This window comes from Pleurodeles waltl, chromosome 6, assembly GCF_031143425.1.
Source record: "Pleurodeles waltl isolate 20211129_DDA chromosome 6, aPleWal1.hap1.20221129, whole genome shotgun sequence".
NCBI lineage: Eukaryota > Metazoa > Chordata > Amphibia > Caudata > Salamandridae > Pleurodeles > Pleurodeles waltl.
The window spans coordinates 1,667,486,008-1,667,504,816 of record NC_090445.1 but is presented as its reverse complement, the minus strand read 5'-3'; the positions used below and the strand labels follow the sequence as shown (position 1 = coordinate 1,667,504,816).

The window sequence follows — 18,809 nt, the reverse complement described above, 5'->3', positions numbered from 1 at the left end:
AACCGTGAAACCGAACATATAAAAATATAAAACACCAGTTTACGCTCACGGAATTTCCCAATAATTCTTCTGTGTGTGGTAGCTCCTGAAACAGCCACCCACACACAGCCCAGGCTTTGAAGGACAATCAGGGCAGTACATCCTAGTCTCCTTCCTGATACCTCTTCGAGCACAGACTCTACATCTCTTAGCAGGAAAGTTTTTTTTGGCCGTGGGAGGAATGTGCTCAGCAAAGTGACGATCTTTCAATCTAGCCACACCCTCCACCACTGCTTCTCTAGGAACTCTTGCCTGTTCCAGCACAACAAGGCTAGCTATGATAGACTCCTGAAATTTCACAAATGTCATCCTTGACTCTGGAGAACTATCCTTAAACACAACAAAAGCATTAAAAGTTGCCAAGTGGAACAAGTGAAGCGCTAATTTCTTATACCACACATAAGACTTACGAGCAGCAGTGTAAGGTTCTAACCTCTGATCTACTCTATCAACACCACCCATGTGCTTATTATAGTCTAAGATGCACACAGGTTTGCACACTTCGGCAACCTGACCCCAAACAGCCACAGGTGAAGTACTCTCATCATGGATGGTGCTTAGCATGTATACATCCCTCTTGTCTACAAATTTCAGAGCTAGCAGCTCATCATTCCGCAAGGCACTGCACTGTCCCTTCTCAAGTTTTTTACAGACAAGCTCTTTTGGATAGCCTTTCCGATTAGAGCGGATTGTGCCACAAGCAACAGTGTCCACTCTGAACAACTCCTTGAACAACCGAACTCCAGTGTAGAAGTTATCTACATATAAATGGTGACCTTTGTTAAACAGTCGTCTACCAAGTTCCCACACAATTTTCTCACTAACTCCAAAAGTGGGAGGACAACCAGGGGGGTCAATATTGGAATCCCTACCAGTGTAGACCCGGAAATTATAAACATATCCTGTACTACTTTCTGACAGCATATACAATTTAATTCCATACCGTGCCCTCTTGCTAGGAATGTACTGCCTAAAAACCAAACGACCCTTGAACAGGACCAAAGACTCATCTACAGATATTTCTTTCCCTGGAACATAGATCTCTGAAAACCGATCTACCAAATGATCAAGGACAGGTCTAATCTTAAAAAGACGGTCAGAATCAGGATGATCTCGTGGCAAGGCTAAAGCATTATCTACAAAATGCAACATCCGAAGAAGAAGCTCATACCGGTTACGACTCATGATGGCAGGAAATATAGCAGTTGCCATCAAGGGACTAGTAGACCAATATGAAGACAGCGACGGCTTCCTTATCAGCCCCATCAAAAAAGTTAAACCCAAGAACTTTTTCAACTCTTCCAGATTTGTGGGAATCCACCGGCTAGCTCTAGAGTGTGGCCTAAGTCTGGCAGCGTTGTCCCTCAAAAACTGCTCTGCATACAAATTAGTCTGCTCAACAATCTCTTCCAAAAATATATCGTCCATAAACAACTCAAAAAAGTTGACGGACAAAAAGTTTTCCGTATTAACTCGACACCCTGGAAAACCAGTAAACGCAGGCAACTGTGGCTGCTCCATGTTTGGTGCAACCCATGCGTCAGGTCTTCCAATGGGAAGCCTTTCAGCCGCTGGCTCCTGCACCATTGGCACATCACTGTCCTCCTCTAAAACAGGCCCTTCATCAGCACTGAGAGTGGCTTCATCATCAGATGATTAATCTCTGACAGAAAATTCACTTCCAGAATCCTGCACTTCCTCCTCTGCCTCAGATGCAGAGTCAGTCTCATATTCATGGTCAGAAGATGACTCAAAAAGCACACTAACAACCTGCTGAGCGGTCATCCTACGGCTGGCCATGATCCTTCCTACAAAAATTAACTGGACAAATACACCACCAACAACCAGCACTGTGTAAGATAAGTAACAAAGTATAGGTTTATCACTACAGTAAGAATTATAAACTCAAAAACTATACTGCTCACTTGCCTGAAAAAGCTTGACTCACAAGCAACTACTCTGCACAGCCACAGCAATCACCAACAATATCCCACTAAAAAGAGAAAAAAAAAAGCAAATTAGACATAAGACAACACAATAATCATTGTGCATAACTCTAAGGACAATTTCACACACAATCCTGCATTCAGTACACCACCTACAAACATGTCATTCATGCATTGCAACAATACTCACTTGGAGTAAATTTATTTACTTACCTAAAACATGCAACTACGCAAACCGCAGGACAACTACTGCCAAAACTGCAACAAGCCACAGCAAAGTCAGCAAAAGCTTTGAACTAAAACAAAAAGGAGAAAAACTGTTATTATCATAAAAGCAAATACTTCGCCAGTTGACAAACACTCCGCCACTAACCATTTTTTCATTTTCCCTTGTGTCTAGTCTTCTCTGCTTGGGGGAAGATGGGCCTAAAAAAAAATAGGCCAATCTACCCCCAAGGGGAGGGGGCAGAAATCGCCCAGATTACATTGCACCCTTTGGGGGGGGGCGACCCTTGCCCAAGGGGCCACACCCCCACACAAAGCACACACACACACATAGTATCCCTGGCGCTATGGGGATTCTGCCCCCCTTGGGGACAGAAAGGCCTAAAAAATAGGCATATCTGCCCCCAAGGGGGGCAGAACTGCCCAAAAATACATGTGGGCCCCTAGGGGCGACCCTTGCACAAGGGGCCGCCCCCCAACACAAAAAATAAAAACCAACAATAAAATCCCTGGTGTCTAGTGGCTTTCTGCCCCCCTTGGGGGCAGATCGGCGTAAAAATAGGGCCAATCTGCCCCCAAGGGGGGCAGAAACGACGATAAATACATTGCGCCCCCGGGGGGAGCGACCCTTGCCCAAGGGGCCACCCCCCAACACAAAGCACACATACAAACATATCTGGCCTAAAAAAAATAGGCCTCTCTGCCCCCAAGGGGGGCAGAACTGCCCAAAAATACATGTGGGCCCATGGGGGCGACCCTTGCCCAAGGGGCCAGCCCCCAACACAAAAAATAAAAATCAACAATAAAGTCCCTGGTGTCTAGTGGCTTTCTGCCCCCCTTGGGGGCAGATCGGCCTAAAAATAGGGCCAATCTGCCCCCAAGGGGGGCAGAAACGACAATAAATACATTGCGCCCCTGGGGGGAGCGACCCTTGCCCAAGGGGCCACCCCCCAACACAAAGCACACATACATACATACTATTTCTGGCGCTATTGGGATTCTGCCCCCCTAAACAAAATAGGCCTCTCTGCCCCCAAGGGGGGCAGAACTGCCCAAAAATACATGAGGGCCCCTGGGGGCGACCCTTGCCCAAGGGGCCGCCCCCCAACACAAAAAATACAAATCAACAATAAAATCCCTGGTGTCTAGTGGCTTTCTGCCCCCCTTGGGGGCAGATCGGCCTAAAAATAGGGCCAATCTGCCCCCAGAGGGGGCAGAAACGACGTAAAATACATTTGCCCCCAAAGGGGAGCGACCCTTGCCCAAGGGGCCGCCCCCCAACACAAAAAATACAAATCAACAATAAAATCCCTGGTGTCTAGTGGCTTTCTGCCCCCCTTGGGGGCAGATCGGCCTAAAAATAGGGCCAATCTGCCCCCAGGGGGGGCAGAAACGACGTAAAATACATGTGCCCCCAAAGGGGAGCGACCCTTGCCCAAGGGGCCACCCCCCAACACAAAAAATACAAATCAACAATAAAATCCCTGGTGTCTAGTGGCTTTCTGCCCCCCTTGGGGGCAGATCGGCCTAAAAATAGGGCCAATCTGCCCCCAGGGGGGGCAGAAACGACGTAAAATACATGTGCCCCCAAAGGGGAGCGACCCTTGCCCAAGGGGTCGCTCCCCCACACTAATATAACACACACACACACACATACTGAAATCCCTGGTGTCTAGTGGGCATTCCTGCTGCCCGATCGCATCGCGATCGGGCAGCAGGAATGCTCAAAGAGACATCGAGGGAAAGGAAAACCCTTTCCTTTCCCTCGATGCCTCTCTCAGAGCACCCCCACCCCGCACGAAGGTGAAAAACTCACCTTCTCCCTTAGACGCGCTGGAAGCAAATGGCTTCCAGCTCGTCTTTCCCCCTTTCCATGAAATCAGCGCGCAATCGCGCGCTGACGTCATGGGGGGGGGGTGGGGGGGGGGGCGTGAAAGGGGAAGGGATTCCCCTTTCAGCCCTGGCCTGGGGGTGTTGGGGGGCGGCCCTCGGGGGAAGCGCTAGCGCTTCCCCCGACTGCCAGTCCCAGGACGTAATGGTTACGTCCATGGCGCCACACGGGCGCTGCCATGGACGTAACCATTACGTCCCTGGCGGGGAAGGGGTTAAGGGCATAGAGGCCCGTTCTCAAAAGGAAGTTTACATGTGAGTAAATCTACAAGTGTAAATTTAGTCTTATACTTTGGCGTAAATTTACTATTTGTGGCTATTCAAAGCTTCCTAGTGTAGACTTACATGTTACAATTTACGAGTGTTCCTACTTCTGTCTTTTCACACACAGGAAGAGATCTCCACCACCATAGTGGAGATCTCTGCCAGTGTGGTGAAGATCTTCATATGGGAAAGAATAGGGAAAAATGTCTAATTGATTGAAGCTTATTAATATTTTTTTTTTTAATTAGTTAAATGTAAAATTGAAATGTATAAAAAAAATATATATTATTTATCGTGTACAATTAATTAAGTAAAATGATCAAGCACATTGCCTCTTTAATATATATATATATATATATATATATATATATATATATATATATATAAGTTTTAAAGTCTAAATAGTTTTCTAATTGTAACATTATTTCATATAGAATGTTATACCAAATCCATGCCTCCATTGGTTTCTATGGGAGTATGTTGCAGGACCTCTGAGTGCACTTGTGTCTTGGTAGACTTACTCTAAGGATGATTTACTGGGCCATTTGCACATTTAAGTTTAATTTATGCAGGCAAAATGAAGGGATTCTAACTGCAAGATGTGACTTTGCAGAAGGAAACCCTCTTACACGAGTAATAATTCTTCATAGCAGTTTAATATACTTGTGTGTAAATGCCATGCATCAGGTGCCAAGTGCACATTCCAAGGTGTGGTTAGCATTTAAGATTTGTAAACATCCACAAATCCGTTAATTTATGTTGTATTCACAAACTAGTCCTTGAGCCCTTTCCACCTTAGCAATAGCCAAAAACCGGGGACCGATTAACCTACAAGCAGCTAATCTACACTCAGAAATATGCATCTCCACCCGAGTGTAGTGTTGCAACTTTTTGGATTACACAAAGGCTGTACCGAATCCGTATGGAATGCCATGCCTCAGGTTTTCATTCAGATTCCTAGGAAAATTAGGTGATTTCCAAATCGACATCATATTCCCACAATACAGAGAATGCCACTCAAAGGAATGGAATCCCTTTGAAAAAACGCATCTTTTCACTATGGAGACATTATTTTTCTCAGTGGAGGACCCACTTCCCCTGTATCCCTACCACATTTGGAGGTGAGCCATTTTCCTTCCCACCCTCGACAGAAGCAACCTCTGTTGGCAATAAAAATGTAACCCTGTCTAAGGTGAATGCTCTGAAATGTAGTTGTTTGTGGGTGTTCACAACAATTCGAGGCTAACATGCCTTGGGACACCCAGGAATGCCACAAGTGTACAGATGCGCAGATCTCCACACTTGTCCAGAGATCTCCACACACGTAAATGGGCTTACGCCTGCCAGGAATCATTCCGGCAAGCAAGAGGCATGAATAAGGTAACTTTCATTGTAAACTTACATTTACGACCAAATTTACATTTGTAATAGACCTCTTTCTCTTTTCAAGGGCAGGAGTAAATCCCTATCCACTGGAACATTCCCTCCACCAACAAGCTATTGTCCCAGTGGAGAAATAACTAAGAAAAGAAGTGTGCTATTACACAACACCACCCACTCAGTATAATTGTGCATAGGAAACTCCTGCATCAAGGAGAGAAAAGAACTTCACAAAACTGTTCCAGGCTTCAGCCTGGAAAGCTGTGATTGGTGCAACTTTCCAGGCATAAACTGGGAAAGTTGGGCAACTTCGTAAGTGCATAAAGCAAACTCTGTGCAGCATCAAAACACTCCAAGCATAGTTTCCTATGTTCTTTGTGAATAGGAACCCAAGAGTTATACTTGATTGACAAGGTGCATTTCAAGGGTCAGAAACACTGTGAAAGAGTTAGCACGCCACCTGTCCTAAAGACCCTCTCTGACCTCCTTCAGAGGACACCTGGGGCCCTATTACACATAGTGACTTTTACTGTTTGTGCTGTGGTGCACCTTTAAATAGGTGTCCCGTGAGCAAACAAGGAATGTGTGCCCTATTACAGCGAATGTGCTGCCCACAGGGCAGCCACGAACTCATGTTCGCCAGGCGGGAGTGGCTGCTTCAAAGCCGTGCTCTGTGTTTCACTGTGCAGGTGGCAACCCCCTTCACTTGAAAGAGGGATTAGAGATTTCTTTGCAGAGGGTTGCCATCAGGGGCCACACTGACTGTGCACCACCATTTTGTGGTGCACTTTAGTGTGCCTCCTGACCAGTGGCGTAGCGTGGGTTGTCAGCACCCGGGGCAAGGCAAGTAATTTGCGCCCCCTAACCCGTGGATTTTAGCACTCGCGAGTGCGAGCGCGCCCCCCCCCCCCCAGATGTTGCGCCCGGTGCGGCCGGCCCCCCCCCTGCACCCCTCACGCTACGCCACTGCTCCTGACAGCTTCTTTGCCTTCGCTCCTGCATTCTTTAATACGGCGAAGGCGCAGAGGTAAAGAGATTCCTTCATTTGCATGGGGAAGGGAATGCCCTCTTGAGATGTTGTTGGTGCTACATGTGCCCCAGTGATGTCTGTATCACAGAAGGGGCCCCATAAGTGTCTGTGGTCCGTTCTGTAATGCCAAAGTGCCTTGGGAGCTCACAAAGCTGGTGCACATGCCCCTTGCTAATCCCCCCCCACCCCCATCCCCCGGGGGGCCCTTTCTGTAATACTTCCCCAGAAGGGTGTAAATACATATTATATCTATGACTGCACATTTCTATCATTCTCATGGAAAGCAGGAATGGCACAAGTCTTGATTGCTCAAATGCAGTAGTACCACATTACATCACAGAAAGCGGTAACATATTACCGCCAAGCACACACCACAACTCTCATAAGCATGCAAATTTGTGAGTTTGTGCAGAATTGTAGTCACAGACATATATGTAGTTACAGCAGAGCTTTAAATGGACCTCTCTTGACAAATAGTGACTCATCTGGCGAGTCGGACCGCTACAGGGGACACTGGGGGACCCTCCAGTGGACGGAGGGCAGTGATGGGTGATAGACAGGTGCTCAGCCTCAAATCAGATCTGAGGTAAAAGCGCACACTCTTCTTGCAGGCTCATATATGATTTGTTGAGGTTGAAAAATAACGGTCCTGGGTACTGTGTCAGATCGTGGGGTTTGGGAATATTTCATGAACATCTCAGAAACATCCCGTTGGGATGAGGCGACCTTGGGGTCAGAGGCCAGGAAATCGGATGTTATTTTGCCCTGATCCGCCATCTCTTAGTTTTTATTCTGAGGATGGCTATAAATAGTGGAAAGGAGAGTCGCTGTCTTTTGTTAGTCATTGAACGGCATTATCACTTGATGTTCTCTTGACATTGACAGATACTGTAATATTTAATTGGAGAAAAGTGCTGTTCAGGCTATTCATTCAGAGAGTGACAGGGGCTCCCTGACTGCTTTACAAAGTTCTGTGCTGCATAGCAGTGCATTGCATGCCTGCATTTGTGACAAATTGGTGTGTTGTGAATCATGGCTTCCGCAGAGCGCTCAGTCTGCTGGTGATGCCGACAGGGCCTTTTCCGGAAGTTAAAACTTTCAATCATGCTTCAGATGACACATTATAAATCAATTGATGCTTCTCAGCATAGGCAATGGAAGTCACGAAGAATGCACCCATTAGTCATGTGTGTGCTCGTCAGTTTTTGAATTTATAAGTTTGACTTTCCCGGCCCTAGGGGTGTAAGATTTCTCTTGGGATTCTTGACAATCTAGGGGGTGTCAGAGAAAGGACACATGCTGAGCCTGCAGGGAAGAGCTGAAAAAGTAGTGCTTAGCTGGAGAGGAGAGACAGAGATGTCTGTGAGCAGCACAATTGCATGTCCATTTTGCTGACTGCCCTCAAGCTATATTTTAATGAGAGTTTGCTTCCTAGATGCACTTGGTGGCATGAGATCATTAGTGAATCCTAGCTAGCAAAAACCCTAGATATGTTGTGTCAAGTTGGTGCTAATCGAGCAACAGGCTCAGTGCCAGGCTTCATTAGGAGATTTTGCAGAATACAGAAACTTTGGGAATCAACAAGGCGACTAAGGCTGGAAAACTGGACGAAATGGCAAGTGTGGGCATATGTCCTAAGGCAGCAGTTCTTAACCTTTTGACTTATGTGGACCACTTCTGAATGACTACTGAAAGCCGGGGGTCCATGTTTAAAAATATTCGACTAGTTGAACCTCAAGTAATACACAAAAATACAGAAATAAGTGGACTTTAAAAAAGTACACAAATGATTAAATTTGCTCCCCTTTCCAGCAAAGGTGATTGAAAAAATCGTCAGCACACAACTAACCAGCCACCTCGAAGACAACGGCATCCTAGACCCCTCCCAGTCAGGCTTCAGACGAAACCACAGCACCGAAACCGCCCTTCTCGCCGCCACAGACGACATCAGACGCCAAATGGACAACGGCGAAACATCAGCCCTCATTCTCCTGGACCTATCTGCCGCCTTCGACACAGTCTCACGCCTCCACGAAACCGGAATTCAAGGAAAAAGCCCTCGACTGGATCGTCTCATTCCTCTCCGGCAGAACCCAGAGAGTCCGCCTCCCCCCCTTCCGCTCCGAAGCCACCAACATCATCTGCGGCGCCCCCCAAGGCTCATCCCTCAGCCCGACGCTGTTCAACATCTACATGGCCCCCCTCGCACAAGTGGCCCGACAACACAACCTCAACATTCTCACCTACGCCGACGACACCCAGCTAATCCTCTCACTCACCAAAGACCCGCGCACCGCCAAAACCAACCTCCACGAGGGGATGAAATCCATCGCCGAATGGATTAGAATCAGCCGTCTGAAACTGAACTCGGACAAGACGGAGGTCCTCATCCTCGGATCCACCCCCTCCGCCTGGGACGACTCATGGTGGCCCACCGCACTAGGAACCCCGCCGACACCGTCCGACCACGCTCGCAACCTGGGCTTCATCCTCGACTCCTCCCTCACCTTGTTTAAACAAGTCAACGCAGTTTCCTCCTCCTGCTACAACACACTCCGCATGCTCCACAGAATCTACAAGTGGATCCCGACAGAAACAAGAAGAACAGTGACACAGGCCCTCGTCAGCAGCAGGCTGGACTATGGCAACGCACTCTACACAGGCATCCCAGCAAAAGACCTACTACGCCTCCAACGCATCCAAAACGCCTCCGCCCGACTGATCCTCAATGTACCCCGCCACAGCCACATCTCCCACCACCTGAGAAACCTTCACTGGCTCCCCGTGGACAAAAGGATCACTTTCAAGCTTCTTACCCACGCTCACAAAGCGCTCCACGACACCGGACCAGCCTACCTAAACAACAGACTCAGCTTCTACACCCCCACCCGTCAGCTCCGCTCCTCTAACCTCGCCCTCGCAGTCGTCCCCCGCATCCGAAGAAAGACCTCCGGCGGCAGATCCTTCTCATACCTCGCCGCCAAAACCTGGAACACCCTCCCCACCACCCTGCAACAGACTCAAGACCTACTCACCTTCAGAAGACTCCTCAAGACCTGGCTCTTCGACCAGTAACTCCAGCTCCTCCTCCCGCCCCCAGCACCTTGAAACCCTCACGGGTATGTAGTGCGCTTTATAAATCCAATGATTGATTGATTGATTGATTAAATAGTTTTAGTTCACATGAAAAAAAATCAAAATTTAAATTTTCATGGGAGGGTTGGAGCTTTTCAAAATTCACTTACATTTCTGAATGATAGAAGTGATGTGCTGGACTCTAGTGAATAACTTTGACTTTTTTGTTCCTAATGCATCTTCTCTTTATGTCAGTGCACACCAGTGCTTCAATTAAAGCCACTAATCGTTACTACTGGATTCCATTTCCTGTACTTGGGTTGCTTCAATGAATCAAGATAAGGATACCAACTTATCTTTTTGCCTCCAACTTCACATGTCTTGACATATACAGAGCCTTTTAAACTTTTCAGTTTTGCTATTTCATTTTTATATACTTTATCAATCTTCTAATATAATTAAATTTTGTAACAATGGCATACCCCTGAGCCGGTGTTGAGACCCCCAGGTTTCCATGGACCACAGGTTAATGACCACTGTCTTAAGGCATATGCTGAAGGCACAGTGGTCTTCCTGCAAGATATGTGCAAGACCTTCCATTGAAGGTCGCCCTGCACCATCAAAATGCATCACAAAACTATTTATAGTAAGGCAAGCACCACTATCAGGCTCGGGGAAGTTGCTCTTAGGACCCAACTGATAGGGCCTCATTTAGAGTTTGGTAGATGGGGTTACTCCATCACAAGTGTGTTGAATATCCCGTCCATAATATTACAATTCCACTCTATCCTATGGAAATCGTAGTATGGTGGATGGGATATCTGTCACATTTGTGATGGAGTAACCCTTCCGCCAAACTCTAAATGAGGCCCTTTGTCTAATTTTCAGAAATGTATAACTTTTTGCTTTCACCCATGGGCTTCACACCTGTTTCCACCACTAACTACAACTAGGTTGAAATCACAAATAATATAAAAATGAACTACCACTTACAAAAATGCTAAAACTGTAACAAAAAAAAGCTATTTTACCTTATTACATTTAACAATTATAACTTCAGTTTTCAAGAAGTAGTTAAATTGTTCTTCCAGTCATTTGAGTTGTAATTCACGCTCTTCTTTAATGGTAAAGTCAGATTTTAAATTAAGATTTTGAAAATGCCACTTCTAGAAAGTTGGCATATTTTCTGCCTAAACCAAATGCGCCTTTCTGCAGTGTCCATGACCATTAACGTCTCTAATGTGGTGTGACGTGTATTTCTTTAAGACAGGGACAGAAGGGCCTTGGGTAAGGGTTTTCCTCTCTTCAGCATAGATGGCCCTACTACATTTGTGAGCTTCAAATGGTAGCCTCAGGGCTGTACCTAGCCCCTTCCTGACTTCTGAAGATGCCTGCCCTCTTGCCTTAAGTCTGAAGCAACACTAGGATTGCCTGCCATGAATTCAAGACCCCAAAAGTCCTCAAAGGCTCAATTGGCTGACGTCCTGTTTGAGCCACGGGGATACAACCAGAGGCCTTTCCCTGCAACTGCCCAGCTCACCAGTACCACTGAGTCCTGCCTGAACCCTGCTGCTGACCTCTATTGAAGTGAGTCCCACAGGATCCTGGTCCATCGGCTGGTTTTGAAGTGGAAAGAACTGTACTCCAGGTGAAATAAAAGAGGCTCTGGGCTACTTGTGTCGAAAAAAACATCTCCTGTCTTCTTACAAACTGAGGGCCAGCAGGGAATTGCATACAACTGCTGAATACACCTTCCTGGATGCAGACCCTAGATGTTGCTGCCCAGAGCTCTTCACAATGACAACAACCCCCCAGTGTTTCCTGTCAATGCAAAGTTCTGATTGTCAACCAGCTCTTCGCACTGATAACATCCGCACTGTCCACGCAGAGTTCCAATCAAGGCCTAGTACTACCTCAACCCAAGGTCGATGAGTCCAACTCTTGTTTCACCCTGCAGTCTGTCTTCTGACAACCTTGTTGATGAGAGTTTCTCTCATGAAACTAGACTAAGTTAGAAACCTGATCCCTGTACTCAACCCTAGCTCCATCTTGGATCACCTTAGCTTTTGACTTTGACCAAGTCCAACACAACTAGATACCCGCAATTTGGCACATTGTGCATTTAGGCACTATTCCTTCTGAGAATGTAAAAAGGCACATCTCCAGTTCTACTTTTTGGATTTTTGTCACTTTGGTGTCATTTTATTTATTACAACTTACTTTTTCTATATATTGGTTTGGGATTTTTCTTTTGTTGTATTTTCACGTTATTAATGTTTGAGTGCTGCACTGCATGAACACTTTAATAAACAGACTCCTGCAACAGGAGGGAGAGGGTCCTTATGACACTCGAGGATGGACTGCTCAAAGTTTATCAACCAAATGAGGGACCTTTTGTGGAAATCACTAATACCAATTACTCAATTCACAAGTGATCAAGGTACTAATCAATTGATCATTAGAAAGTTGTTCAATGTTGTATTCCAAAATAATTTGTTCAAAATGATTTAGGATTACACTTCACCAAAGACATTACACACGCAACTGTATAGTAAAGCATATACAATTATAACTAATGTTAGTTAACAAGAAACTCATAAAGTGCATACTGAAGTCACTAGTCAGTGATATATAATGCATAAACTATCAGTTGTTTCTGGAATGCATATCCAGTTCCACCGTTCATCAAGATTGGTAAGTCAATGTCTCATAGTGATTAATTCTGTATACAGCCATGGTAGGGATATTCAGCGGGCATGGGAAAACTGCCCCAGAGATTTACATGGTCACAGGAGAAGGCTGATCCTGAAGGTGACACCCTGGAACCTATGGGGGAAGAATTTGCCACCCTGGGGGACCTACCTGAGTTAGGCGTGTGACAAACTGACGGGAGACCATACCAGGCAGAGTTTACAAAGTGCAGAGAAAGTGCTTTACTCTTTAGGGCCTACAGAAGTAGGTCAAGGTCTAGGCACATGGGGATACATCTGCTGATCACCTTATCTGATAGGAGAATGGTCCTCTGTATAGCAAGCCTAAGGTCTCTGAGCCTGGAGCAATCCTTGAGTTCGTGGTTCCGCAGTGCTACAGGGGTTTCCTACTGGGATTGGCAAATTAAATTCCCTCAGCAGGACATCTGGGGCAGGCCAAAACCTTTGACCAACTGGTCACCTACTCTTATTGGTCCTGGATGAGGATGTAGTTTGATGCATTTTACAAATCTTGAATGACCTGCCAGGGCAGTGGGAAGCCAGGGGGCATGCACAACCCCACCCCTGCTTCCATTCCCCATAGTGGAAATGCCCTCCTAGAGGGTGTGCTTAGACATTGTGGGCCTCTGACTCCGGGACTGCCCCAGGCAACAGGTTCATCTTGGCCTTGTGGACCATACCACAAAGAATCCTGGTGTTTTTCTTATGAGGACAGTGAGGGCACCAACAGTGGCCAAGACACTGATGAGGATATTAACCCACGGGGTTTCTCAAGTAGGTTTTGTCTGACAGGGGCACCAACTACATGTTGCGTGCATGAAGTCCATGTAGGAGGGCATAAGTTAACCTATATGTTCTCCACTTCATACCACCCCAAAGACTAATGGACCTTTTTGAACGGTTCCACAAGACCCTTACGGGCATAATTATGGGCATACTTGGACCGCCCAGTCTTGTAACCAAGGGGTGGGAGCAAGCTACCAAGAAATCTCATTAGGATGTAGTGAGCTATGAAGTGCTTCTGGAAAGAGACCCCTGAGAACCTGGAGGCCAGTCAGGAAGTTATGAAACACTTGTATGACTAGAAGGAAACTCATGTGGAGTATCAGTCTGACTAAAAGGTATGAGTGAAAGAGCTGGTAGGGCCCTAGGCCTTAAAGCACTGGTGGACTGGCCCTATGAGATCAAGGAATGGAAGGGAAGGTCACCTACCTGGTGGACCTCAAGACATCTAGGAACCACTTAAGGGAACGACATGCAAACCGCCTCAATCCTCACTTTGAGACATCCAATATCACAATGCTTTTGCTGACAGATGATGGTGAGGAGAAGAGTGAGCCCCCCCCCCAGATTTTCTGACTTTTTCCAAATATATTTAATTAGGTATTAAGTGATATAACATTTAGACTTCTTGACTTACTTTTAAGGGCAAGATAGGTCAGTGGAAGGAGCTGTCTGCTCCCCTACCCTGACCCCAAAGCAGCAAAGGGACTGTTGCTACGTGTTTGGGCAGTTCTCATCCCTCTTCTCACTGACTCCAGGGCTCACTGATTGGTTTACCCATGAAATAGACACAGTTAACAGCAAGCCTGTCAAAAGCAAACTTTACAAGCTGTCTGCCAGAGTGAGAGCCTGCATTAATGATGAGGTGGCCAAGATGCTGGATTTGGGGGTGATTGAACCCTCCTGTAGTTCCTGGTCCAGTCCAGTGGTGCTGGTATTCAAGGCTGCTCCACCGGGCACCACTCAAGAACTGAGTTTCTGTGTGGAAAACAGGAGCCTCAACTCAGTCAACAAGACTTATGCTCACCCCATCACCAGATCTGAGGAGCTCAATGGTCAGTTGAGAGCTGACAAGTTCCTAAGAACCTTTGTTCTGACATGAGCATACTGGCAGATTGCCTTAACCCAGCTGGTCGAGGAGTGGTTAGCATTCTCCACCCCAGAGGACCACTTTAAATTCAGAGCGATGCCTTTGGATTAAAGAATGCTGTGCATCTTTCAGAGGTTGGTCAACCAGGTCATGGCTGGGTTGGAGGACTTGAGTGCCACCTACCTAGACAACATTTCATTTAGTACCCTAAAGCAAGTCACATGCATAGCACTAGTGAATAAGGCACCTGACTTTTCCAAGAAATTCATAGTGCAGACAAATGCTTCTGGGAATGGCACTGATGCTGTCTTGTCACAGATTAATGATGAAGGCTTGAACCAACCCCTAGTCTTCTTCAGCGGAAGGCTACTTACTATGGAACAGGGGTGGAGTGTAATTGAAAGGGAAGCCTTTGTAGTGGTCTGGGCACTGAAGAGGTTGAGACCAGCAGACTAGTTCCACACGGATCTGCCTAAACCCTGCTGCTGGCCTCTGCTGGAGTGAGTACTAACCCCCCTGAGGTACTCCCCAGGTGCTGGATCTATGGCTGGTGTTAGAGTGTACTCCTCCAACCCTAAAACCGTAAGAACTGTACTACATATGAAAAAACAGAGGCTCTGGTCTGTTTGAGTTGAACAGCTCAGACTGAGAACTGGGACTTCAGCTCCAGATCCAGCCTTCAACCCGACCACTAACAACCTCGTTGGCAAGAGCTTCTCACATGAAACTGGACTAAGTTTGAAGGTAAAATTTACAATGGGATGAACCTGGTCCCTGTGCCCAACCTTTGCTCCATTGCAGTCAGCGACGGTTTCGACTTTGACCCGCCTCGGGGTGACCAAATAACCGTGACTGGCATTTTTTGCTTTTTGGCACTATTTCTACTGAAAACTTAAACATTTCATATATCTGGTTCTACTCTTTGGATTTTTGTCATTTTGGTATCATTAAATTTTTAAAAATTTGGGTTTTTTCCTGTGTTGTGATTTTTCACTTTAATACTGTTTGAGTGTGGCATAAATACTTTACACATTGCCTCCAGGTTAAACCTGACTGATTTTGTGCCAAGCTACCAGATGGTTTAGGTCAGGTTCACTTAGCTACTTCTGTGGTTCACTCTGACAAGGATTATGTTTATAAATTACTTTAGTGGGACTCTCACCCTTCTCAAATAATAACTCAATTTCTCATGTTTTCCTTTTTTAGAAAAAAAAAAACACTTGCTTTCTTCCACAGCACTTTTTCCTATTTATTAAAAACCAAAATGTAACTGTACTGTGGCTTTTTCCCCTCTTCCCATAAGTGAAATCCACAAAGCCTGGGACCTATAGAATACTCTGCATGTGGGGAAAAGAATGCAAATTTGCTGTGCATACCTTTTGCGGAAAATTAGTCATAAAGGCTTAAGTGCAAAGTATCCCAAGCATCAAAAAAAGGCTTAGCACTGTAGGTAGAAAATACTCAGCAGGTAAGGTGCTGACAAATGAGATGAGTAAAGGGAAGAAAAGAGAGCTTTAGTCTTGAATGTACACATCCACTCATCCATGAGCATATAGACAGGGAGCAACCTTTAATGCCAAGAATAATTGGTGTGAAAGAAGGAACCCATGTGCACTCAGACTTCCAACATTAACTCATAACTTTCAGACAAAAATAAACATTTGTAATCATTTACATATTCCATAATATATCTGTTCTTAACGTACTCTACTAGCGATATTATTTCTAAAAGGGGACCACCTCCCCAAGCAGTCAGCAAATGTCATAAAACAGATAGTGAATGTAGAGGTTTGCTTTTATCTGTTCTTTGCCAGTTTGTCTCTCACAGTTTTACCCCCATTTAGTTCTTCATTGCAGGTGCAGAGCTATGGGCAGCCATGCCCACTGTGTGCTAATCAATAACTGTACTATACATATTTTGTGTTCCTGTGGGGTTTGGTTTGGCACTTGTGTGGGTGAGTATTGAGTTGCCTGAGGGAAGTGGTGTCAGGTAGTTTTACCGCCATATAGACTAAAAATATTTCAGCAGATTCACCATATACTGTTGTTATCTGTTTTTGTAAAACGTGCATGCTGAGTGTATTGCAACATATTGTTCCACCCTAAAACTGCGGCAATCCGTTTTTTTTAAACACAGCAGGGGCGGTTCCTTCGCAATGGCGAAGGAGCGTCATCCCCGTAGATATTTCACTATTGTTTTATTTTTTTCAGCTGGTGGCTCAGCCAGCGGCATGCAAAGGGAAGAGTGGGCTGGGCCATGGGAGGGGTAGAGAGGAGGGGGAGTGGAATCTGTGCACTTAAGAGCGCACGTCGTAGGCTGGCCAAACACACATGCGCACTTAGGTTTCTCCAACCCGGCTGTGCTACAGAGCCGGGTTGAAGAAACTGCACAGGCTCCAGTGCACTTTCTGAGCAGCAGGACAAGTCAATCAGACCAATCCTGGAGCTACTCTCATGCTATGTTTAGCATGAGAGCAGTGTCAGGATTGCGTGGGGGAGCTTGGGCTGGTGTCCCAGGGACTTCTGGGACACCAGAGAGAAGAGGAGCAACGTGACAGTGGTGTCGTCGACAAGGTAAGTTTTTTTTGGGAGGGGCGTTATTTCCCCCGTCCCACCACCCCCACCCACCTCTGACCTATAGATATGAGGCTGCCGCCACTGAAACACCGCCTCAATTTCAATGAGAAAAAAAATACACTTCCAAACAACGCTACAGTACATGCTGAATTCAGCAGCATTTTCCAAGTGTTTTCAAAGATCCCATTTGTAACGTATACAAATATTTGCCTAACTGAAGAGAGATGGCCACCACCCGCAACCCTTCAGCCCATGCACGTGAGGGTATTAAGTGAGGTGCACTGCAAGTTACTTCCTACCTATTCACAACAGTGGGGCAGCTAGTGAAGCATTATCTTCCAGTGTAGTGTGCATGCCACAGTGAAATCTGCTTGAGGACCCTAAAAGGACATATGTGTTAGGGAGGAGCTATTATGGAGAGGACATAAATACCTTTACATAGTTCATGGGGATTCGTATTACCAAGCCTATACATTTGTAATGGAGTATGTAGGGTGGGGCGATGAGTGCAATGAGAAAGGTGGGAACTTAGTGTAGGCCTGGGCAGGTGGGTAACCTGTGAAAGGCTGGAAGATAGTGGCAAGGTAGGTTTTGCCCAATGTCCTGAATTGTTCTAGAGGGAAGTGGGGACTGTGAGGGTGGGTGAGTGCGTTCTAGAGCTTCACTGCAGGAATGGAGACATCTATTTCTCTGGTCTATTCTTGTTCTGGTTCCTGGAGATCCAACCTTTCAAAGGGAGAATAGAGTGCCCCTGCACAATGGCCGATTCCTTTTGTTGAATGCTTTGAACATCACACAGCTGGACCTGAATTTTATGCATTATTTTGGAGGAGACAGTAAAGACGTCCAAAAAGATATTGGTTTGGTTATAATTCCATGAATATGTGATGATTAGGCTGAAGCATGCAGGAGAGATATTCTGGAGTACAATTAGAGTAACTACAATACAGTTTCTGAAGGACATGTTTGCACTAGGGTTAAAGATGGCTGTGTATGGCCATCATTGAGACTGTTCTGTCCAATCGAATGCAAAAAGCGTATGTACACATCTAAGAATGAATGGTCAAGGTCAAAAAGTGAACAAAAGACCATTTCATTTTTCTTTAGAAACTCAAATAGCCTAACATTTTATCTCTTTCCATTTTCACCTAGATTTTCTGGCCTCCTTTGCGGAATCTTTTCATTCCAGTCTTTCTCAACTGCTGGCTTGCAAAATGCGCCCTGGAAAATATGATTGTGAGTAAATAAATGTTATGTTATATTGTGTGTGTTTGTAAAGTGTAATATCACCCCCCAGGGTATCTTTGCGCAGAGCTTAGCCCAGACTATGGTAGGCTAGTTAATAAATAATGTACTCTGTTCCAGTGCTTGATTTGTAAATAAAAAGCTGCTGGTGCCCACAGCCCTCCTCTTAAACACGCGGCTGCTGCAATTAAATGTACGAACACGGAATACTGAGGCAGAGAAGTCCTGAAGCCATCTCGGGGCTCTTTCATCCATTTACAGTCACTCCCTGCACCTTCAGGTCACTCTTGCAGGTTTCTGCTTTCTCCATTTGTCACTTTCTCGTTTTTCTCTTCCTCCGTCTTTCCCATATGTCTTTTGCTCGCAGTAAATGCTTGAGGCAGACAAATAAGTGCCTGCTACTAGACTACCTTCGTCAGCATCAGCCAGGGGCTGAGGCAGACACTTTTACAGCACCCCCAGGCTACTTGGGCGAGGATTGTGGGCAAGGTACAACATATTCTTACCAGCTCTCGTGATGTACACATATGACGAACTTTGGCATTTTATCCTCT

General features: G+C 45.9%; 1 protein-coding gene across 5 annotated transcripts in view; it reads left to right on the top strand.

The window, feature by feature from the left end:
* KCNT1 (potassium sodium-activated channel subfamily T member 1) overlaps window positions 1–18,809 on the top strand; it is a 1,355,573-nt gene that overhangs the window by 907,422 nt on the left and 429,342 nt on the right. For all 5 annotated transcript variants that reach the window (XM_069241642.1, XM_069241641.1, XM_069241643.1 and 2 more), the window contains exon 9: window positions 18,163–18,246. In XM_069241642.1, the coding sequence (XP_069097743.1) occupies window positions 18,163–18,246 (84 nt within the window). The remainder of the gene's footprint in view (window positions 1–18,162; window positions 18,247–18,809) is intronic.